We start from the raw sequence: 24,925 nt of genomic DNA, 5'->3' as shown, positions 1-24,925 counted from the left end.
ATGTCTATGAAATCTTGGAAAGCCAATCCTCATCTTTGACACTTTCACTTCAGTAGCTTCCTACAGAGATTTTTATAATTATAATTCTCTTATGTTCCTATTTCTGTCCTCTTGAACGATAATGCTCTTGCAGTTTTTCTCCTCCTACATAAGTACTGTGTTGATGCAAGGAAGGAGACATTTGACATAATGAGGGATCTGAACTGTTAATTAGTGGATTTTGAGATTTCAGTAGTCCTTTCTGTGTATCTTTGTAAACACCCTATAGTAAATAAAGTGGTCCATGCCTCTCCCATCTAACAGTTTATTTTAGCAAATGGAATAACATTTTAAAATAGAAAAACTGATAATACGGTTTTGCTCTGCCGAGTGATAACAAAGTTCTTAGATGTGTATTTTTAAATCGTTTCCATATTAAATTTACTATTTAAAAATATAAACTGACTGTTGTTTTCTCATATAGTGCACACTCCCAATTAAAATACACACCTTGTTTTGGGATGACAGAATGAAGGAAAAAAAGACTTTTTCAGTTGCAGTCTAATGCTGGGGCTAAGTAGACTCTTCAGTGTCACTTGCCCTCCCTTGGCTGATCAGCCAAAATCTAGAGATTTAACCGGCTGGGAGAGAAGCTGCCATTCTGGTGTCTCCACTTGCTTCTTGCTCCTGGCACAGATGGATCCATAGTTGCTGCTTGTATCCTTGTACCCGAGTATGTAGTTTCTTTTTGAAGGCAAAGCTGTCTCATAATCTAAAGAACACGGATAACTTGCAGTTACTTTTATAGAATGTTCCAATTTATAAAAAGGTTTTTATTCATTCTGTTTATGTTAATTTAATAGTGGTAAGGTGGTGTAAGATGCATTGTGCCAATCTTAACTTGGGGTGGGTTAGTTTGGAATAACTTGCTTAGAAGTGATGATACTTTATAACTTTGCCCATCTGTTTTAAATTCTACCAAACATACTGTGTGGGCACTTGAAGGAGCCTTGTAGTGTTAAAATATTGAACATAAGATTTTTTCGTATGCTCCTACATAACATTTACTCCCTTCCCCACAACCTTGCCTTCTACAACAACAAAAATTGTTTGGAAATGACAACAAATACCTCCTTTATCCTTCAATAGAACCTTTTAAAATGAAAGTTTTCCTGGGTGCTTATATTTCAGCATGTTTTTAAAAACGTGTGTGTCATTAAAACAGCTATTTCTAACTTAAAATAATAATAATAAAAAAAAGTAATTAATTACAAGGATACACAAAAGCTTGGTGTGTAAATGGTGGAATTTTGTGGCTCTTGGCCTGTCATCTTACAACAGTTCAGTTTTTTTTCTACACAAAATTCATTTTATTTGCATGCTATTTTAAAGCATTGATACTTGCTTCAATGCATGCATACTTTAAAAAAAAAAAAACCTTTGGGTTGAGTGGTAGTCTGATTTCTCTCATATGAGAGAGAAATGAAGGTCTTTTAATGAAGCCTGCTTGAGCGTACTCCAGAATTTCCCAGCAAGAGCATTATCGTTCAAGAGGACAGAAATAGGAACATAAGAGAATTATAATTATAAAAATCTCTGTAGGAAGCTACTGAAGTGAAAGTGTCAAAGATGAGGATTGGCTTTCCAAGATTTCATAGATTTCGTAGACATTAGGGCTGGAAGGGACTTCGGGAGATCATCAAGTCCAGCCCCCTGCCCAAAGGGCAGGAAGTCAGCTGGGGTCATAGGATCCCAGCAAGATAAGCACCCAATTTACTTTTGAAGGTGTTCAATGTATGTGCTTGAACCACCTCCGCTGGCAGACTGTTCCAGACCTTGGGGGCTCAGACAGTAAACAAATTCTTCCTTATGTCCAGCCTGAAACGGTCTTGCAGGAGTTTGTGACTGTTTGACCTCGTCATCCCTTGGGGCGCTCTGGTGAACAAACGTTTTGCTATTTAACAAATTAATTTTGTTGAGGGCAATGTGCCCTAATGAAACTTCAGATTTTAATTCATTTAATTCATACTGTCTGTTAAACATGATAGGCTGGAAGGGTGGCAGAGTTGCAGGATGATGCTAGAAGGATAGATGGGGCATTTTCTTACATTGTTACTAAGATATTTATAATTGGTGTCAATGGCAGTTACGTTTTGCATCTCTGGTAGAGGTGGGGTAGATTGTGAATTTGGAGGCCATGAATATTGTAGAGTTGCAGACCTCAAGAGGTGACTGAGTGCAAGAGAAGGTAGTGCTCTGATATGCCAGAAACAACAGAGGTGGGAGAATATGTAGAATAGAATCTTTAGATTGTCTGTAAAACAGTTAAGTTAGTCACTTCAGTAAAAGTAGCTTCATTGTAGAGGATGGAAACCATTTTACAGTGTGAGTGATAGAGATCTGATCTTGATAATGTGATATTAATACAATGACAACCCCAGTTACCCTTATACTTCCACTATTGAGGAAGCAGCACCGGTCTCAGAAAAAAACATGCGTCTGTAAAGGCTGTGTTCACATGTTCAAATGATCTGGGAGAATTCTCTTGGGTTTGTTCTCCTGGTAGAAAATCCTACTTGGAGATCCCTGAACAAACATTTGAATGCTGAGCTTTTGAAGAGCAGAGAGCTTGCAGTGCTGACTCTGTACAGCCCTGTGCACATCGTGGCATGCTCTGCAGACTTCTTCAATGTGCGTGGCAACATATGGCAGCAGTGCATAAAGCAGTCCTTATTGGTTGATCCAGATTGTTCAGTCAGCCTTTGTCTCCCTGAAGCACGATGTGGGGACTGTGAAGGGGACATGTTCTACTCTCTGTTTGACTGGAGCAGTAGCATTCAGCCCATGTGATACACTGTCTCTTTTGGCAGGGAGAGTGGTGCCCTGGGCTCCTGAAGGACTGTGCTGTTGCTTCTCTCTGAAGGCAGCATGTAGACATTTGCTGTCTTGTATGTATGTGGCCAAAAATAATACTAGTGTAGACAGTTTACATGAAAATGGAAACCTCAGGGAAATTTAAGAGAACAGATGCTAAAAATCATAAAAGAAAAAATGCTGATGTGAAATGAAGCGAAGTCATGGAGAAATTAAAGGAGCAAAGGTAAGTTATATACCAAAAAAAAAAAAGGGAAAAACAAATGGCCAACGTCTATAATGAACAATATGCAACTTTCTCATTCCTTGAAATGATTTGATACATATGTGATGAATGATGATACAAGTCTTTCTAGTCCAGATAGTTGATATAGTACTAGCACTAGGAAATGGCTTTATTCGGTTTGCTTTTGCAGTGTTGGGTTAAGCTCACTGTTGGTACCCATGAGGTCCTGCTGAACTACATTAAAATCAACATCCAAGTATTGTACACACATTTAAATAATCAGGTTCTAAATATCAAATAACTTCTAATATGGTTCATGATATCAAAATTATTAGCTTTGAATTGTGCCCCTTCTGCTATATTTATGATGCTGTTTCTTCCTGTCTGCTTGTACCTTCTCTGTTATCCATGTGGTCGGCCTCTCCCATTTGCTTTCTTTGCCAATAAAGCTGTACTTTGCAGTAGTAGAAGTACACTACAGGCTATTGGTAGTTATTGAATATCCCTTTGGAAGGCTTGAAAGTAAGGTAGGCAGACCTTCTAAATGCATGTTAGTGTTTTTATTTCATGCTGGCGTTACATAGTTCCTCTGCATAACACGTTTGGAAGTAAAACTAAGGGTGGCAGATTGAGAACAAAAGGTAACACATTAACGAACATATGTGGATTGTACACCAAGAAGTTAAACAAGTTTAAAAAAGAACTGGTGGATTATAGATAAAAAGGATATTAACAGTGATAGTATATAATAATAAAATCATTATGAAGAGTTACAACTTTGCTTTGGGTCTTAAGCCATTTGATCACTACTAGAGATTGGGATGAAGCATTGAGGGAAGGAAAGTTATCACACATCTGATTATTGCAAGATATTTTGCACCTTCTGAAACATCTATTATTATCTTGTCTTAGAAACAAGATGCATAGGACTGGATGGACCATAGGAACTGCCTTAATGTATCAAACATGTGCTGTTATGGCAAAGCTGCTTCAGAGAAAGGAATTCTGATATCCTAAACTAGTGTAAAGGATCCTCCTTGTTGATCCTCTGCGACAGCAACAGCAGAGATGAATTTAGGTCTGTTGCTAGTAAGATAGTAAAATAGATGGTTTGGGGTACAAAATATGCAGTAATTATTTTGTTACTACATTCTTCATGCTATATAATACTCATGGGGATGGAGATTGGAGCAAAACAATTGTATCACTTTTATATTGTTTTGATGGCATTTAAAACGTTTCCAATATGATGCCATTTCTGTATTTGGTCTGTAGAAATTATGTAGTTTCTAATTCTTCGGGTGGAGACTAAAAATTCATGTTTGAGTTTTATGGAAAGAAATATTCTTTCACATAACTGAGGTCTGGAAATGTCTAAACAGTATGAGGAAGATAAGGGTAAAAGTTGAATGTACGTGGACTAGTACAGGGGTGGGCAAAATACGGCCCTTGGGCTGAATCTGGCCCACAGCAGGTCCCTTGGTCCTGCCTGGCCCAGGCACCACCTGGCCATGGCACGTTCTGCCACCTCCTGGACATGCAGTGGAGCTGGGGTGGCTCTGTGGCTGTACTGCCTTTCTAGGACTGCCTTTCTACCCATACACACAGCCTCGACCCATTGTGCCCTGCGCCTGTTCCGGACTCGCCTGTCCAGGCTCAGTAGCAGTGTGGGGCAGAAACTGTTGCTTGGAATGGGGGAAAAGCAGTCCCTCCCCCTCACCGCTGCTGGGCAGTTCTTGGTACACCTTAACAATAGTGCACCTCTGGAGTCCACTCAGTGCTGGGCTGCCCTGTGTCACTGCTGCCTGGGATGCCCTGCAGCTGCTTTGCACTGTCACCACTGCTTTTCCCCCACGCCAAGCAATAGTTTGTGCCTGCTGCTGCCACTGCTGAGCCTGACAGGTGAGTCCAGAGGAGGCATGGGGCACACTGGGTGGCAGCAGCTGGAAGCAGCTAGGCTGCCTAGATAGGCAGTCCAGCCACAGAGCCACCACCAGTCCCATTGTTTGCCCGGGGTGTCAGGATATGTCATAACTAGGCAGTGTGGGCCAGGCTGGGGCTGTGTGCTGTTGGTGGTGGTGGGGAGGTGCTGCAGGGTGCATGGGCTCTGGGCTGTTGCCTGGTGTGGGTGGGAGCTGTTCGCCTTAAGGGAGTGCATGCAGGGAGCTCCCATGTACACCTCACCATACCCTCAAAAGTCCTTCACAAACCAAATCACACCCTCCCCCACACAGTCACACATCCCACAATCACTGCACCCCTTACCCCCCCCAACTCCACATCCACTACATACACACCCACATACCTCTGTGGGGAGCCCTGCTCACTGCTACACACAAAAAGGAGTACTTCTGGAGGTAAGGGGAGAGACTTATGGTGATGAAGGCCAGGGGTTAGGGAGCAGGATGTCCAGTTCCAAGATGGTGACCAGGGGGCAGGGCACTTGTCAAGGGGTGGTGCCACCCTTGCAGCCCTTGACAGCTCACCAAAACTTATTTAGGAGCCCTCCAGGTGAAATATTTACCTTCCCCTGAGATAGTAGGTCAGATGAGAGCCCAAAGAAGCTGTTTGTCAGTATTCCTATGTTATATTCATCTTCCATTTTGACAAATAATAGCTCAAAATATGTTCAACAAATAATTCTAGAATTGTTCAGGTGCTCTGTTCTGTTTTGTTGTTTTGAACCATTACTACAGCATTAAGCAAGCATGTAAGGGAAATTGCTGTTTTTGGTTAGTAAATTATGTCTGTCAGCATGACCTACTGAAAAAGACTGGAACACAAGTAGAAGAGAATGGTGGCTCTGAAATATCCAGATGTGAATTTAGGATGCCATCGCTGTGCAAGGGCTTTCACTCCCTAGTGTCAGTGTGCTGGGGACAAGGAGTGGGGCCCTATACAGGCTGCTTTGCCCCGGGTTGTGGTCCACGAGGAAGAAATGGGACTCAGCTTGCAGCGGCGAAACTGGAAGTGCCACGGTGGGACTTCCGGTTTCGCTTTCGTTGTGTTGATCAGCAGGTGGCTTTGCTTTTGCTGTGTTGATCGGCATGCCAGTTAATAGAGCATTTTGGATGGTAAAGTGCCAGATAACACAGCTTTTACTGTAAATACATTTTATGAAAAAAATGTATAACATTGTTTTGGATGTAGTTTTATCTTGCTTCCTAATGTGTCTTTCCCTTATGTTGGGGATTGTCAACTGGGGTATGCGTACCCCTGGAGGTACTTGGGAAGGCCCCAGGGGGTATGCAGCAGTGGTGCAAAGTGGGGAATGGGTCTGCCAGCACTTTGCACCTCCAGCACTTCCAGTTTTGCTTCAGTGTGCCATTGGCACTTCCAACCCCCTTCCCCCCTCCGCAACCCCTTCCCACTGGCTTATTGACTGGCTGCCGGGGTACAACCGACCAAAAAAGGTTAAAAACCCCTGCCTTAGGTGGTCTGTAGTAGACTTTATAACATGATGGTAGTACTTCCTAGCTTGACACCTTCCTACCTCCTTACTGTTTCTTTAGCAAACAACGTGTCTTCATCCCCACGTATTTCTTTGGAATATTCCAGGCTATGCTGACAAATTTAGATTGCAAATTCATGTAAAAATGGTCAAGACTGACATCTGTTTCTCTCACTGTGCTGTATCTGATTGGTATGGAATGCAGGAAAAATATGTTCTGCCTGATAGTGTAGTTGGAGGAGTGGTTGCATGGAAAATAGGAAGTTTGAGATAAGATCCAAAGTAAGCTATTACATGTAGTAAATATTTGCCACAATCCTGTTATCAGCTGTGATGTACTTACCATGCTGATTCTTATTTTGACTTTCTGATTACTTTGATTGAAAAGCTGAATACAGCAAAGGAACTTCATTTTGCAATCTGCCAATATCTCATGCCTTTTTAACCCCAGTAGTACTTAGCATATTTATTTACTGCACGCACGCACGCGCACACACACCCCTTCCCACCCCCCAAATTTAGCAATGGAAAGTTAGCGTGAGTGTCTTACATGAGAAAACTGGTTTCTGCAGGGGCTGGAAACTAGTGCAGCATGGAGCTTGACCGGATTCTCCTTCTCAACTTTACTTCCCCTCTTGTTGCCCAGCAGCTACTGGTTTAACTGTCTCCCAGCCACTGTTAAATTAAGGCTTTTACAGTGTTAGACTGCATGGAATCAGGCTGTGGTTGTGAGAAAGTTAACCCTGTAGCTGTTGCAATACCAGTGTCACTCCATGGGGAAGGGAAGTGAGACTGAGGACTCCACCCCTGCTCTCCATGGCGGAGCCTGAGGCCCCTTTAGTGGCAAGTAAGACTCTATTTCCCCTACCATTCCCCTCCGTCCCCAAGGAAAAATCTTTTTCTTCTTCTGCCTTCCTAAAATAAGGAGCATGTCTTATTCAGAGGCATGTGGTTTATGAATAAATGCAGCATTAACCATTTTTGCTTTTAAGATGAGTATCTCATGATTTGGGTACTTTCTGTTTTCAGTGGCATCTTTTTTTTTTTTCCATCTGGGAGTTAGGATCCCAGTTGAAGTCAGGAGTCTGACTGTGAAGTAGTAGGAGTTGGGCTTGTGTGATGTTCTACCTTGTCTTGTGGTAGAATAGGGACAACAGTGGTGGTTCACAGATTTGGAAGAAATGTACAGTCTTTAAGTGTGCCTAGAAAAATTATACCAGTGAGTACTTGTGGGGAGATTTCCTTGTCACTATACTCTTCTGCTAGTCAGTCCTTGTGCCCCAGGACACAATCTCCTTGCATTTGGTGTGTGCTTCCCCATCACTTTCTCAGCAGTTAATTTTGCCTGGCATGTTCCATGTATGTCGTTCTCCCCTCCTCCCCCTCTTCCCCAATACTCCCTGCACTGAAGCCCTTAATGAAGTAATCAAAAACCTTGATAATGGGTACTAGGAACTTAGAGCAAGGATGCAGCTGAACATATATGATAGAAAAAGAGCTGGGCCATTATGTATTATGTACCTGCAGGGCATTTCCTGCTAGAACAAACAGAATTGCCCCATGGAATGCCTGATACAGAGGACAAAGTACTCAGTGTGGAGAATGGGGCCCTGAACTGAGGGATGGAATGAGAGGAAACAGCTAACCTGGTACATTTGCACTGCTTGTGGCTTAATTTTTATGTTTGAGAAATGTACTGTAGGCTGCACCAGTTCAACTGGAATTGAGCTAAAGAACTTGCCCCAGAAATTCAATACAATCTTGGCTTGTACAACACTTGAAATGGCAATTGTGTATAGACAAAAGGTGTTCCACTGTCACTTTAAAATCCAAGAGGGTCCAATGTAGATATGCTTGCCTGGTGTATGCCATTGAGGTTATTTCTTTAAATTTTGTGAATTCAACTAAAGCTTGTTTATTAGAGCAAGGTGCACTTTTTGTAGCGTTACTTTGGGGGGCAATCATACAGTATCTACTGGATGTACTTGAAACTACTGGTTAATTGCATTCTTATTTTGTTGCATTCATTTTATGGAAACATGATATGGAAACCACTTTAAATGTATTAAAAAGACCTACTGTTACTTGTTCAGCCTTTTTACTTCTATCATAAGAACTCGGTATTCTTAGGCATGTTAGATCAAGACATTCCCGTAGCTTGTTTCATTTCTCTGTTGGACTTTTGGATCAGTAGTTCAATACAGTGCCCCCCTCCCCTTCCCCCAAATGCACAAACATTTTTGTTGCTGTATCTCTGTTGTTGTACCTGTCTTCTGATAAGCTTCCTCTGGGATCTGTTATGCAGAAGATGCCATATATCCTCCTTCCATCTAACAGTGATTGATGCTTACAATAATTAAATATCAAATGTCATAACTTTAAGAATTTGAAGTTAGTGAAAATAGTTTTGATTACTAATAGCTGAGCATTTGCCATGTTTTGTCAATTCCCTTTTGTAATAAAATATTGATTTTATTTTTGCTCAGTTCTGAGTTACAGATCTTCTGCTGTACCTGGACTTACCTTTATGCATCCCTCAGTCTTTTATAACCAAATTGTCATATTCCATGAACAGTAATGTTAGTTTGACACAACTGCTTTTTGGAAAAAATCTTTTGGGAAAATTCAGATGTTGTATATTCATTTTCTTGCATCCTCTGTTCTCACAAATACTGTACTATGTGGTAGTAACATCATTTCTAATTTATAAATTTGCAGCTGGCTAAAACTATGGTGTGGGTGGATGTGTGTGTAGGTTGTATGTGTAACTTTTTTTTTTAAGTGAATTGTTATATAACTCTTTTAGTGGATTGTTCCAAAGTGTTTGGTTTGATTTTTAAGGCCAATTTTGTGTAAGCCCCTACCCCTGTTAACTTGCTGTGGTTGGATGTCAGTGTTCTCAGACTATGGTTTGCACAACCCTTCACAGGTGCCAAACAACTCATAGCACATGTGGTATGATAATCACGGACAGTTAGAATAGGGTGACTATACATCCCAGGCAAACTGGGGCAGTTCTGACTTCTGTAGTCCTGTCCCAACCAGTTGATCGAAAGCCCCAGAGTGGAGTCTGGTGGGGAGGCAGAGTGGCATAGTGTGCGAAGCATCTGGCCGGGCAGGCACCACTGCTGCTGGACAGGATCAAGGAAGGGGAAACTAAAGCAGGTGCCACTCTGCTCCTGTCTACCTGCCTTGTTCCTGCCTAGCGGCATCAGTGCCCAGCAGCCTGCCTGGCACACCCTGCTCCTCTGCATCCCCACTGGACTGTGCTCTGAGGCTTTTGGCCAACCAGCTGGGACCAGGACTGTCTCAGTTTACCCAGGACATGTGGTCACCCTAAGTAAGAAGCCCTCTGAGTGCTCCAATGTCCCTTCCTGGACTTAAATTCAGAAGAGGAAAATTAACCAAAACTTGAGTTATCATTGTTGACTTCAGAATTATCCACTCTGGAAGACAGCTTACTTCTCAGTATGCATGTTTTGTCACTAGCTAATATGTATTTTCAGAGAATCCTGTGCGAATTTGATGCTCAGATCCCTGCTGAATAAGGAGGTGAGTGTCTGAGGCCACATACAGACCTTATGGGTGCCTGTTCGTGAGCAGCAAGGCTGCTCTGGAGCATGTGTATAAACACTCTATTTTTCTACCAGGAGAATCGGTTTCTCCTGGAATGAAAATGGTGTTGCAGGAGAAAATAACCCATCCCTGACCTGGTGGAGGTTGTTCTTGGGACAACAAAGGCCTGGATACTTCCTCATTGCTTGACTTCTTCCCAAGCACCAGGAGAACTTGTGTGGTGGGGAAAGGCTCTCCCTGCCCTCTTGAGACTGGGATCCTCACTCCTGGGGAAGATACAGGAAGTAGTTTCTGCTTACTTCCCAATCCCAGGAGAACCCAAGTGGTGGGAAAAGGCTCCCCTGACCTGGAGTCACCCCAGTCTGCAGTACCTGTGTAAGAGAGCCCCCCCCCCCCCGGGCCCCCTTTTTTTTTTTTTTTACCTAGACTAGAAATTTTTTACCCTCTTTTTCTTTAAAGTTTTTAGAGCTCATCATCCTCTCCCCTCTTTTTATTCATAGACTGGAAGAGAAAAATAAGCATTGTTGCTTTTTCAATTTGCAGTTGGTTCATTCAAAGCGGAGAAATCAGTCCAAATGAAGAAATATTCTTTTGGCATTTGCAAAAAAGGCTACTCCTGGCAAAAGCTGATTTAGGACTTCAGTAAACTTTTTAGTTGCATGGGCCTTGCTAGTGACTTGCGCCAGTTCAGCGGTGTGACTCTTTAAAACATCCTTAGCAAAGATTTCCCACTTGAATGGTCCACCTGCGGCCTTGACATTTTTTATGGTTGACACGATTGATGGGTCATTAGTAGATCCCCAGATCACAGGAGTATTTTCCTCTTTGACCATTAGGAATCTACCCTGATTCTTTGTGTTAAGACTATTGGCAAGAAAATGAGATGGAGTAAGAGCTTGATTAATCTGCTGCTTTACTGCCTGTATTATAACTTTGTTGTTGGGTATTTCTTGCTGTAACATTTCTTGAAGTTCGTTTCAGATTTCAACAGCATACGCAGTACTTCAGCAATTTTTCTTTAGTTTGTCCAAAGCTATGAAAATACATTTTAGTGCATTTACCATATTTACTGCATTTCTCTTTAGTCCAGTGTTGACTACTCTACCTATGATACTTCCATCAACTCTGTCATAGTTTTCTTCACAGATGGTCATAAGAATAGGCCAGTTCTTAGTAAATAGCACAGAGCAGTTGACCATTGAATTCCGTCGTCTATATTGGGGAAGAATTAGCTTGGATCCTCCAGCTCTCTTCACTGATGCTAAAGCAAACTGGTTGTTATGCAAGTTTTTTGCAGTGTCAGCATTCCATTTTCCCTGCTATGCAATGCTTAAATCTTTGGCTAAAATGCATCAACTGAGCGCTACACCCATATGTTATAAGTTTCAGGTTTGCTTCATTTAGCTTATCTAAGTTTCTTCTCATCTATGCTATGTTTGTGGCATTAAGTTCCAATATCTATGATGTCTTTGATTCTTTGCATCCAGTAGTATAGACCCTGCATCCCTGCAGGGTCACATCCCTAATACATGTAATAGTGCCATATTTTTAAGCTTAACCTCAAAAGTTAGATGTTTTCCCCCTTGTTTTTATATAGAAGGAAATCAGCCTTTAACTCCAGAGTTTTTAGTAGACTCTCATTGACTCTATTTATTTTATTTAAATTATTTTAATAGATTATACTAAATGTATACTGTAGTTTATGCTGTATTAAATTCAAATTTCATTTTAAGCCAGTTTGTTTTTTTAAAAGGAAAATTTAATTATAATTTAAATACATTAAGTTTGGATTAGGCTGTAATTAAAACTGGATCTGTTTTATGTAGTTTTTTCCAGCAATTTGTAATTTTCTGTGGAACTGAGAGAACATTTCCAAATTGAATTTTGTGTGTGTGAAATCTGATGTGTGAAACTTGTGTGGTCAGTTAATCTAAGAATAAAAGTTGTGTTGCTGGTTCATCTAGGACTGAAAAGATTGTATTTTTTTAGGTAAATTTCAAACAATTTAATTTAAAAGAAATAACTTCCAGCTTTTCCCCTACCATTGAAAGGTTTTCTGTGTAAAGAAATGTTTTGGAGTAAATTTAAAAGTGGGAAATAAAAAAAACTAATTTATAAACAGCATACATAAACATGATTCTGCCATCATTAAGCTCAACCTGACCAAATGCAGAGCATCAGCTATATACAGAATTGGAGATTACTAAATTCTGGAGTAGTAAACAGGCTCAATTCAGTTGGTCATACTGGAACTACACCTTTTTTTACAGAATACTAATTATGCCTAAATTTGGAGTTCTGCACTCCGATATGTAGAGGTACATTTGTATCCATACTGAGATATTCATATAAATGCACATTGATATTGATATGAAAAGAAGTGGATTTTGCATGGTACTGGAAGTAAAAATATTGGTCAAATTATAGTTTATTTTAGTTTTGTAAGCCTAGGTTTGATGCTTCAGATGCATGAAGATGCTATTGTGCATCCTTCTGGAATTGGAATGTCCCTGAAGATCAATTGAAGCTCTGTTGTTAAGCCTGGGGAAGTAAAAACAAGAAAGCACAAAAAGGAGGGAAGAAAGTGTCGATTCTTACAACAAATGGGCATTACATTTAAGATTTCAAAATTTAAACTGTTACATTTATATATTTGGCTGGCTGTACACTGATTTGGATTGACTTTTAGTGGAAAGCTGACCATTCTTTTGAAATGCCTTCAGTTTAATGTAGTTTTGGAATAAAATCAATAATGCTGAAAGAAACGAGAGGATGCATATCACTGAGTGTAGAATGTCTATTTATATGAAACTTTTGCAGCCTGGATTTCTAATATGAAATGCTTTCTTGACTTTAAACCAAGAACAAACGAACAAAAAAACCCAAAACACTTTTTCCCCCAAAACACACAGCCAAAATGTAGTGTTTATGCTGTCCAGGGATGTTTAAATATATTGTGCTACATCTTTTTTTAAACAATAGGAATGATTAATATTCTAATTCTGAGAGAGAGAAGATCCAAATTAATTGAAGTAATTAAAAAAAAATCATGAAAATTGGATGTTTATCTTGCTGGGATCCTATGACCCCCGGCTGACTTCCTGCCTTCGGATGGGGGGCTGGACTCGATCATCTTCCGAAGTCCCTTCCAGCCCTAACAATGTCTGTGAAATTTATGAAGGCTGCAGCTCTGTGCGTGGCTATAGACTTAATAATCAACTAGCTAACAAAATAACTGCACTATGGTGACTCCTTTTAACACAGCAGACTGTGCATACCTGCTTAACCCCCTTTTAAGACTGACTAGTTTAATTGGTGCTTAAAAGTTCATCTGAACGATTTAATTTCCCAATCGTTTTGGGAATCATTGGCATTCCCAATCCCATTTTAAAAAAAATAAGAACTCTGTTTAACGTTCTGAAAGAAATCTTATTATTACCTTATAATTGTACTAGAAATAGAAACTGTTTTATTTTCAATAAGAATAGGCTTCTTATATAATACTTGCAACTCAAAAGCTGTAGTAATGTGCTACTGGATAACAGTGCGAAGTCTAGTCTGTTTGTCAAAGCTGAAAAAAGTGGAAAGTGTGTGCTAATAGTGAAAACTAAATTAGATATGTTTTAATAGTCCAGCTATTTCTTATGCAGTAGTTGAAGATATCTTAGGTTTTTAATCTAATCCTTTTCATTTTAAAAAAAAGATGAAAAACCATCTTCATCTGCAGCTTCTCCTCATATTATGTTAAAATAACCTGTAACGTTTCAGTGAGGCAGAGTTCTGGGTGTTAACCACTGCTACTGATATGTTTTATGCAAAAATAAGCTTATTAAACTTAATCTTGTGTTTAAATTAATGGATTTCACCATTTAAAAAAATGCAGCTATCTGATTACATCTATAAGACATTAAGAGTTAACTTGGTGAGAACTGAAATGTATTCTCACAGCTCCAGTGTGAGGACAGACTACTGTCTCCATGGAAACTCATGTAATAGTGTGTGTTTTTTCAGTGCCTTCCCTCTGCGTTCTTAGAGTTTATGGATCCACACATACAAATATTCTTGGTAACATTCCCTTTAAAATGGTGGTTTCAAGGAAATAAGCATATTGAAGAGAAATTTCAGATATGATTTTTTTTCAGTTCAGGTTTTACTGTAAAGCAAACAGCTTTCTAATCATGTTATGCAGTGTTGATTAAACAAAAATATTTCTCAAGTCTTCCATTAGGAAATTGAAGTGAACCAAAATGTTTTCTTTTCTTTTTTAAGCAGCTGATGTTCCTCTATCTGCAATTTGGGAAAATGTGTTTGCTTTAACACAATAGTTGCCGTTTCCCTTTAAGAGGTTATCTTGTCAAAAATAGGCAGTATTTCATTGAGAGTAATTTATTCATAAGTCCAGGGTCATGCAAGTAGCTAGAATTCCTGGGATAGTGTTGTGTTTTATATTTTTTAAAAGGGCAGGTTCCAGTGAAGGAAAATGTGCTAAATTGATCTATATCACTGTAATGCAGTTGTCAGCCTCACCCATCTTGTTTATTGTATGAACCGTAGATTGGTTGTCTAATACTTAGGCTACTAAAGAGATTCACCTTTTTATACTGATGATTTGCTAAATAGTCACATTCTGTTTTTGGAATCCTATCAATTTAAAAACCAAGTGCAGGATATCCATTTTTTGAGGCTATTTTAATTAATAGCTTGGCGATAAGGGCGGTTCTTTTCCTGTTTGATTTATTTTTACATGACTAAATAAAATGAGAGAAAAAGGGAGCCGAAAGCCCTATTTTCCAGTGAAATTTTAAATGAAGGATTGAAATTGTGGATGCAGATATTGAGTGTGGGAATGAATTTATATGCGTGAAGAATTTCCACCTTTTCATCTGGCAGTGGCTATCAGAAGATGATGTCACCTTGAAGCTGATTGGCTGTTTCAGCACCTAGTGCAGGGAAGAGAAAGATGCCGGCACAAATCTCAGTGGTGGATCTGTGGTGTTTTCAGTCAGGTTTTGATAGAATTTTTAATTAGTATTGAGAATCTCCTGTATGTGGCCATGTGAGGTATTGGGAGCATCCTGATGTGAGGGGAATTGAGAGCTATCACAGGAATGAGGCGGCTGATCTGCAAGCGGATCTGTGATTGTAAGTTGCAAAATCTGGGTGGAAGGAATGAGGCAGGGAGTGTTGGTAGACACATTGTGGGAGGATATGTAGCAGAAAATGCATGCATGAGTAGAAGAAAAGGGAGAAGCATTTTTCTTTGATTGCCTGGAATGACTGAAAATTGTATCAAGGGCTTCATTTGTGGAAAAAAATGATCTAGAGAAGAGGAAGAAATATTTAACATGTATAGATATTTTCCTTTTTGTTGCATTGAACATGAAACATTTTTTTTTGAATGTTCAGTTTTACTATGATGAATTGCAAAGCTGAAGCTAACACTTAACGCAAGATTTTATATCTAACATTTTTTTTAATTGTCATACTACTACAAGGCCCTAGACAAAGGACCAAATAATTACCATTAGTTTTTATTTTATCTTGTAGTAAATTTCTTTGACAAGTGTAATAGAACAATTACAAAAAAAATGCCCCTCCCCCAAATATCTTGTAATAAGTACATCTTTTCCCATTGTATTGTTTCTAGATAAAAGCTTTGATGATGAAGAGTCAGTGGATGGAAATAGGCCATCGTCAGCTGCTTCAGCCTTCAAGGTTCCTGCACCTAAGAAGCCTGGAAATCCTACAAACAGTGCAAGAAAACCAGGCTCAGCTGGTGGGCCAAAGGTTGGAGGTAATAAATACTTATTTAAATTCTGGTATGCTTTTGTATCAATCCTGACATAGCAAGCACATATAAAAGAACTTTAGAAGGCAGTATTTAATTCATGACTGCAGTGTTATTGCAGAATAGGAAACTGGAAAGGACCTTGTTTTATGTAGACATTCATGTACAAAGACATGTATACATGTATGTACATTATGCACATACTACAAGTGACTACATTTTTTCTGTTAAAATAGATGTCATAAAATGAACACTGAAGCTGAGAATTATTGATAAAAGCTCTGAATATGTGTGGCTGTGTGAGAGAACTCATGGATTAACCAATTGGTGCAAACAAAACATTCTGTTAATATTTTATAATAGATCTGTAAAAATGAAGTTGCACAAAAGGTCTTTTTTTTCCATGGTTGAAGCATTTGACATTCATCAACCTTGTTCCTCACAAAAATCTTTTAAATAACATTTGCAAAATGTAACTAGAAGATTTTTCTATGAAACTTGCCTGGATTTTGGAGTAGCATAGCACTGTCTGTTTATCATTTGTTGAATTTGGATAGATAAACTTCTTTTTTGAATGGTCACATTGATATTACACATACTTATTGCATAGAGTTAATTCCAGTTATGAACCAGAGATTCAACCAGAAACAACATTATTACTTCCATTAATCATTTTACCTAACAATAAAAGGAAAATTAAGTATTTACTGCAAGAGAGATGATAGGGTTTAGATCATATAGATCTTTATGTACATGCTCAGCAACTGATATAATTTTTGGGAAATATTGATTTATTTTTCTGCTTTGAAAGAGATGATGACTTCATTAGGTCTAGGTGAAATATTCTGTTCTTTAAATATGCCACTTGTCCTCTGTGAACACTTTTATGAAGAGTTCATCATTTTAGTATATGCTTTTTCCTTGAGTCTGTTTATATTAGGCTTCTTTTCCAATTCTAGACTGATCATGTAGCAGTTCCTGTTAATGGACCTGCACAGCCAGAATGCCGTTTGAATTAGCAAAAATTTATGTAGTATTGCATTTCCTCACCAACCAAGCTGTGAGGTGCATTAATAAACCAGTAGGATGTAACAAATATTCATGATTTATTCCTTTTTAATATATTCAAACTTCCTAATTCACAGAAGAGATTCCCAGAAGATGATGTAAGTACTGGTAGTCACAGTTAGTACAGCTTATGCTTGTGTTAGTGAACCAAAAGTGTACTGGCAAAAGGATTTCATAGGAACGCTTATACGTATAGTTAATACTTAATATTTTGCAAGTTCTAATGAAAAATTTGCTTTTTTGTAGCTTTTTAAAAGCAAATATAACTGTACATTGAGAGTTATAGGCCATCTTCTTTCAGATTTTAAATAGATATGGCACTAAAATTGAATTTCCAGGATTCCACATTCTTAAAATGTAACCAAAGTGCCAGGCTGCTTTGATTAGTGTTTTGTTAAGTGCAACTCGTGGTTTGTGTGTCTGGATTTACTGATACGTCAGTCATATTTTAGATTTTTCTGCCAAGTGTATAATAAATATATTGTATCTGTAGAGGGAAAGGAGCCAAGATAAGTTGGAATAAACACTTAGTCACTCTCTTAAACTGCTTCAGATTTACAGAAGAAATTTCACTGCAGTTTATTATAGAAGAAGAAATGTAGCTACAAATAGTAAACTTTAGTTTGCGCTATGGATGCCACACCTTAAAAACAAGCTGTGGAAATGAAGGGCTGTATGGAATACTTGTGCTAGTCCACAAGATTAAGGCGTGTTAAAAATCAGAACAATTACTTTGTTTATTCTTTGTTTGTTTTAATAATTGTATGTACCTTTTTTACATCTTCCCTTTTTAGCTGTGGAAATCATAAAAAGACATGATTGTGAGAGCTCTCTGAAGATTTATCCAACCAGGATGTCTCTAATCGATGTTCCAATTTAAAAAAAAAAAAGAATCTCATGGTATAGGTCAGAGCTATCCAACTTCACAGCTGGGGACCATGTGCTGCATCAGTTGCAGGCCCTGGCTGGTTACCATATAGGTTACGTGCCACAGGGGCCACACAGTTAATAGACTTACTGGGTCCCCCTACCACATGTACCTCCCTTGCCATTCAGGCATGACAAGCCTTGCCACCATGTCTCCACTTGGGCAGTACAAGTCCCCTTCCCTATACCAACTCTCTCCCACCCAGGTCATTGCTATGTGAGTTGCCCTAGCCTCCATTCTGCTGCTGTAACATGAATCCTCCCCTGTGCCACGTGACTTCTCCCCCACTGATACTGCCATGCAGGCAGTCTTGTTAGGCCCCATCCTACTGTGTTGCTTTGCCCCAGGGACCCCAGCTGTTGCAAGAGCAGGACCAAAGAGGGAAGTGACAGACTTCATATTAACCTCTTGTGGGCTGGATGCAGCCTGGGGGCCACCAGTTGGACAGCCTTGAGGCTGTATTTTTTCCACCGAGAGAAGTATATGATTTGTGCAAATGCTTAAAAGACTCTTATTCCATTTATTGCTTACCGTTAGTTTAAAGTACTTGAATTTTTGGTTGGCTTTTTAAAATGTTTTTGGTGATAATCAGGTTAAGGATTTTTTGTCATCTTGATTATGCAAAAGAAGAAAAGCCTTTAGACAAAGAAGAATTTATCAGTAGGAGGTTTGATGTGAAGATAGGTTAACTAATGTCTTGATAGCTGGAAAGGAACTGAATCTTAGATTCTCAACTGCAGTCCTAGTTTCTTCGATTTCATAGTCCAGTATCTCTCACATAAAAGCTTGTTCACTTCTTCTCTGCAGTTCTAGAGGCCATTCAGCATGGCCACCATGCTCAGGTGGCCAGCATGGCTATTTTGGCCACCACCTTATCCAACTCATTGCCAGATCTTATGCCTGGGTAGTATCAGCTAGTTTTGCTCTTGATCTGCTCTTTTTACCTTTGCTTTTCAATTAAAATTATAATCCCCCTTTCTCTTTGTTTCCTTTGATAGCAGGGGCCTGTAGTCAAGTGATCCAGGAGGACCCTTGCAGTCTCATGCTCTTTCGTGGATGGGATTATCATCCATTTAGTAGTTGTCAGAAACTATATAGCGCAGTGCATGGAACTTTAAAACTTTGTAGAAGAGGACCAGAGCTTAAGTCTGTCTTAGAGCTCTAAGTGGTAAATCCCTTAAAATGGAGGTGCTCCTCAGGAGCAGCACTGGTCAGACTGGATCAGAAAACAATACTGTCATGGCCTATCTCAACTATTCAGGAGAACTCGGAGATCAGTCCTCCATTTTAAGCATTAAGTTTTTTATCTCCAAGAACCTGGAGCCACCCACCCCACATGGAAACCTGTGTCTGAGCTGCAGCAGTGCCTTTTAATCCCAGATAGGCCTCATTAGCCATCTTTAGACCCACAGATAAGACCGTCATGACAGACAGTCATCTTTGACTGCAAGGGAATACCAATGATCTTTTCTGCCTCTTTTCAGTAGTTCTGTCTTTGACGATAGCAGTGTACTTAAATGGGAGCTGCCCAGTGGCTCAGCAGACATTCAGCCAGTAACTCAGAATGGTAAGCAGATCAACAAAACCTCAGCTTGACTTCCCAGAAATATAGCCTCCCAGCAATACAGCTTACCTGTTTGTAAGAATGCAAAGCACTCAGTGTGCTGCTTTGGGGAAGCACATATCTGGGCCTAGCACCAAAGTCCACTTGATCAGTTATGAGTAGCATCTTCACATGCTGTCTTTGGAGGCTCAGGGCCCAAATACTCAAGTTGCAAGCAGAGTAGACTATAGATGTGTGGTCAGACTACCATTTCTTAGAGGCTGAATACCCTGACTGACCCATGCTTTTGAACCACTGCCATTGCTCGCACAAGTATGTCTATCCGTTAAAATTTGTTTCACAGTCACATAGCATCTGATAAATGTGTCTCAGTGTTGGTGGTTCTGTCCATGGAAAAACTGCATCATATTTCATAATAATCTGGTACTAAGGATTCTGGATTTTTCTTTCCAAAAGTGAACTCTTTGTTCTAAATTTTCTGGGAAACTGTCTTGCTGCTCTTTCCAAGCCTGAACCATCATGTTCAAAAGCTATGCTGTAGATGCTTGTAGAATTCTTGAAGATGCACCTCCAGTGTACAGAATCAAAGCTCCCTGTTCATCGTCTTTCTTCCAGTGTTCCAAGAACTTTGACAGAAGGCAGGGTAAAATTGTACCCGTTTTTAGGCTAATTACTTCAAAGATGTATAACATAAGCCAAGGGCAGGCAATTATTTTGGGTGGAGGGATGCTTACCCAGTTTTGGCAAGTTGTCAAGGGCTGCATGGGTAGCCCCGCCCCTTGACAGTTGCCCCACCGTCTTGGAACCAATATCTTGGGACCAGTGTCTCAGGGCCAGCACCAGTGGGGACAAGAGCAGGGTGCAGGCTGTGGAGCCAGACTGGGCTGCGCCAGCAGGGAGACAAGGGAGCTGGTCCAGCACCATAGAGCCCCTGCCAACTGGGACCCTGTACTCCTGTCGCTCTGCTCTGGGCCCCACCAGTGCTGGCCCTGGAACACCGGTGTGGGCCCCACGCTCCTGCTTACTCTGTGCTGCCCAGCTCCGCGGTACAGGTTGGGTCTGTGTGCAGCCCTGACTGCATGCTCACCGGCAGGTAACGAGCTGGTGCTGAGTGTGGGGAAAAGCGGCCCCTCATCTGCCCCGTGGCCAGCACTGCAGCTGCTCACAGCTCGTGTGGGGCTGCCTGTGCCTGCTCAGAACAGCCCCAGGTGGCTATGAGTGGCTGCAGTAGGGAGCGCAAGCCATGGGGTGGGGGAGGGACTGCTTTTCCCCAGGCTCTTTCCCTCCCTGGGGTCTTACCCCGTCCTCCCCCTACCTTACCTGAGTTTCTGGCGCAGTGCAGTTTCATGGTCCCAGGCCTGAAGCCCCTGCTGGGGCTTCTGGCTAGGAGGGCTGGGTCAGGCAGACCCTGCTGTTGCAGGAGCCCGCTGGGTCCTACTGCCTTTGGATCCTGTCATTTTTGACAGGAACCAAGGACAGCTTAATATTAATTTTCTGATTTTTAGAAATTTTTTAGGCTGGATAGAATGGCCTCATGGCCCAGATCCAGCCTGTGGGCTATATTTTGCCCACTCCAGTATAAACTTTTATAAGCAGAAGTCTTACTTCATCAGATCTTTAGGCATGGAAATTCTCTTGCTAGATGTATTTTTTCATTACAAGTCATTACAAGTTATTAGGAGAACACTGCTTATGGAAGCTAGACATACCAAAAGGTTAGTAGCAACTTCTTAGGTTGAAAGACCTTGTGCTTTCAGTGTGTGGCAGGGCACTGTGTGCCTGCCACTTTAAGGCCCTGGAGCTGGCAGCCTCCAGGTGCCTAATGAGGGCAGCCATTTTAGGCTCAGGGCTGCCTATATAAACAAAGCACGTTGTTTCCTGGGAGCAGGCAACAACATCGCCTGGCCTGAAGGCTGCTGAGTTTCATCTGGAGGTAAGGGAGGAGCTGTAAGGGATGGTAGGAGGCTCCTGGTCCTGGGTATGCCTGGAAACTACCTCCTGCTGGGAGTGGGTGACCTGGTGGGGCTCCCAGTGGTGTGGGAGCCCCCAAGAAATGCCAGGCTAGTTACCACCCCGTTGAAAGGCGGGTCGGGGAGCCTTAACCGCTAGCCCTCACCTTTGGGTGGGTCGCGTACACTGATGGTAGTTGTGGGGGTGCAAGCCCTGAGGAGGAGAATTAGGGGCCAGGTGTGGCCAAGGCTGCCTGAGCCCTGCAGGGTTCGAGACCCTGAGGAGGAGAGCTGGGGCCAGGCATGGCTTTGGCCACCTGAGCCCACCTGTGGAGGGAAACCCCAAGACCCTGAGTAGAGGGAGCATTATGAGCAGCGTGGAGCCCCTAGTGTGAGGGGGACAGTGTGTGGAGCCCTGTGAAGGGAGAGGGGGCTCAGCCAGAGAGAGAGATCTGAGTCCTGACCCCAGTAAGTCCTCCAGCACGGGGAGGCAGAGTTTGGGTCGAATATAACACCAGTAGTAGCACCATGACCTGCTGCCAAGCGGGGGAGTGAGAGTCCCCTGAGGCCCCAGTCATGGTGTGAGGTAATCCCAGCTCCCCACGTCCGTGAAGGAGGACCCAGAGAGAGGGACCCAGGGATAAGAGTATGGGTCATACATCAAGACCTGCCAGAGCTTCCCCTGACTGGCCCAGGCGGGGGCCAGGAACCAGGAGGGTCAGAAGGGCAAGGAGACCCACTGAGAGGGACGCCCAAGAGCTAGGGGCCTGGTGTCCCGACTGGCCTGGAGGTGTGAGCCAAAGGACCCAGTGAGGGGATCGCACCTGAAGGGGAACCGATGGCAGGGCTATATATGGCCCGGTTTGATGGCAGCAGTGTCCGCCTGAAGGGAGGAACCCAGGTGGGGTTCTACAGGATTCTGGGCTCCATTGTGAGGGACTGGCATGTATGAGAACATCATGATGCCATCAGCGAGGCTTGGGCTACAGTGTATGGGAGGAATGAAGCCGCAGCCAGCACCCCCTAGCAGCGGGGCAGAAAATGGGCAGCCTCCTGCCTAATTGCATCTATTAATTAATCAATTAAGACCAAGGCATGGCAGGAGAGAAGGCAGGTGGTTTGCCCAAGAACAGGTGGGGGGGCCACACGGAGATTGGCCCTGAGTATGCCCCATGTTACACAGTGAATAAGACTGTAGCCAAGTCTTTTTGGCCCATTTTCTAAATAAAATTAGGTTTTTATGCACTCTGCAAAGGTCTCCTTCAGCAGGAAGGTATTACAGGTGATGATACAGAATTAGCTTTGACATTTTGGCATTTTATTTCAGGGAAGAAACCCTTTTTCAGTTTGTTTCCTCCTTCCTCTGTACATATATTTACTACTTCAAGTACATCTCAGTATAATGGGAAAGACCTGACCAGCTGAACAGGTGATTTCTTGCCCACTAGTGTCCTTTCTGCTAGCGTTCTCTCTCCAACTTCTGTCTTTCCTTGTTGGCTTCCTTAATCAAGGAAAAAAATTAATTTGTGTTTTATGAGCCAGTTAGCCTGTTGTACATTGTTCACTGTTTGGCATTGACATTTCTACTAATCTTCTGAAACTTCATATGCAGCTTTGAAATAAATCCTTAGGTGTTGCCAGCATGGCACTGTTATGAAGTTGAACTGCCTCCAGAACTGGAGGGGGGAAGGTAATGGCCTGTGTGTCTCAAAATTGTGGGCAGTACTCCAGGCAGAAAAGAAACTGTCTGAGAAATGTTCCATTCCTTTGTTGATGTCAGGTGTCAGGCAGGCAGAATGTGCACTGGAACCCCCAAGTTGGGTTAGATCTCATTATGGCGTACTAGAAATCTTAGGGTCAGAAAGCTAACTTTTTTGAATAACTCTTTTAATGTCCTATTTTCCTCTCCAGTCTCAACCTTCTATTCCAGGGGTAGGCAACGTTTTTTTGGCCAGAGTGCTGAAAAACACCATAATGCCTACCTTGGAAGGTGCCAGCGTGCTGGCATGGCAGAAAAACAAAATGAGGGCAAGGGGTAGATGGCTTGTGCCCCTTGCCCTCCACCCAAAGCCCCTGGCCCCCAGCCCTGCTGCCTCTTCACCCCTACCCAAAGCCCCTACTCCAAAGCCTGGGCTCTGTGGCTGTCAACAGCTGCTCCGGCTCTGGGTAGCTGCTGGAGCCCAGGCTGCTCCCAGCAGGGCTTGCAGCTTCCTAGCTGCCTGCTGGGAGCAGCCTAGGATCCCAGCTGGCAGCAGCTCCCCAGAGACGGGCCCGGCTGCAACTGGGAGGCTCCCAACAGCTGTGCCGGGCTCTGGAATCAGCTCCACACTGACATGTGCAGGCACACCTTAGAGCAGGTGGTGGGGGCAGGGCCTGAGGCAACACAGCCTCAGTCTCTTCCGTGTTCCCGGCACAGAGGTGATGTGCCCAACACAGCTATTTGTAGCCAGCCCAGGCTCTGAGCAGCTGCAGCAAGCAGCAGGATGGTTACAAACAGCTGTGCCAGGCTTATCACCTGTGTGCCGGGAGCGGGGGAGAGACTGGGGCTCTGCTGCCTCAGGCCCCGTCCTCACCACCTGCTCCAAGGCATGCCTGCACATGTTGGTGTGGAGGTGATGCCGGAGCATGGCAAAGCTGTTTGGAGCCTCCCGGTTGCAGGCGGCCCTGGCTCTAGGGAGCTGCTGCCAGCTGGGATCCCGGGCTGCTCCCAGCTGGGACGCTGAAAGCCCTGCTGGGAGCAGCCCAGGCTCCATCACTGGCAGCAGCTTCCTGTAGCTGGCTGCGGCATGCCAAGCAAAATGGCCTCGCATCCCACGCTCAGCTTGCATGCCAGGCGTTGCCAACCCCTGTTCTAACCATTTCAGATGCATTAGTCCTTAGTGAGGGTAGTTGCTTTGTAAACATGATGTTCCAGAGGTCAGTATTTCTATGCTGCAGCCATGCTCAAAAATTTGCTTTTACTTATTGAACTCAAAAATAAAAAGGGAATTTACATAAAGATTATGTTCCTTAAAAATAGAATAATCTTCAGGTAGAAACCAGGTAATTGAAAATAGTTTCTAGGTTCAGAAGGAATCTGAGCAGATCATTGAGTCTGACCCCCTACCATGGCAGGAAAGAGTACTGGGGTCAAATGACCCCAGCAAGATGTACATCTAGCCTCCTCTTAAAGACCCCCAGGGTAGGAGCCAGCACGACTTCTCTTGGATGTTGGTTCCAGATCCTAGCCGCCCTGACAGGGAAGTAGTGCCTCCTGATATCTAGTCTAAATCTGATTTAGAGCTCTGCCAGCTTGTGACCGTTATTTGTGGTCACTCCTGGTAGTGCACGGGGGAACAGGGACTTCCCCAGTGCCTGCTGGTCCCCTCTGACTAGTTTGTAACAGGCCACAAGATCTCCCCTCAGCCTTCTCTTGTGGAGGCTGAACAGGTTCAGGTCCTGTAGCCTCTCCTCGTAGGTCCTGCCCTGCTGCCCCCTGATCATGCGAGTGGCCCTCCTCTGGACCCTCTCCATGTTGTCCAC

The 24,925-nt window shown here is 42.4% G+C and overlaps 1 protein-coding gene across 24 annotated transcripts in view; it reads left to right on the top strand.

The window, feature by feature from the left end:
- CLASP2 (cytoplasmic linker associated protein 2) overlaps positions 1–24,925 on the top strand; it is a 220,451-nt gene that overhangs the window by 71,861 nt on the left and 123,665 nt on the right. For 19 of the 24 annotated variants that reach the window (XM_019537881.1, XM_019537785.1, XM_019537770.1 and 16 more), the window contains one exon: positions 15,754–15,900. In XM_019537881.1, coding sequence (XP_019393426.1) covers positions 15,754–15,900 — 147 coding nt within the window. Of the gene's footprint in view, positions 1–15,065; positions 15,249–15,753; positions 15,901–24,925 lie in introns of those variants that run through there. The other 5 variants (XM_019537924.1, XM_019537898.1, XM_019537939.1 and 2 more) reach the window with 3 other exon arrangements.

This window comes from Crocodylus porosus, unplaced genomic scaffold (assembly GCF_001723895.1).
Source record: "Crocodylus porosus isolate Cpor-Errol unplaced genomic scaffold, CroPor_comp1, whole genome shotgun sequence".
Taxonomy (NCBI): domain Eukaryota; kingdom Metazoa; phylum Chordata; order Crocodylia; family Crocodylidae; genus Crocodylus; species Crocodylus porosus.
The sequence above is the reverse complement of the archived record's forward strand: the minus strand, read 5'-3'. Positions and strand labels throughout refer to the sequence as shown.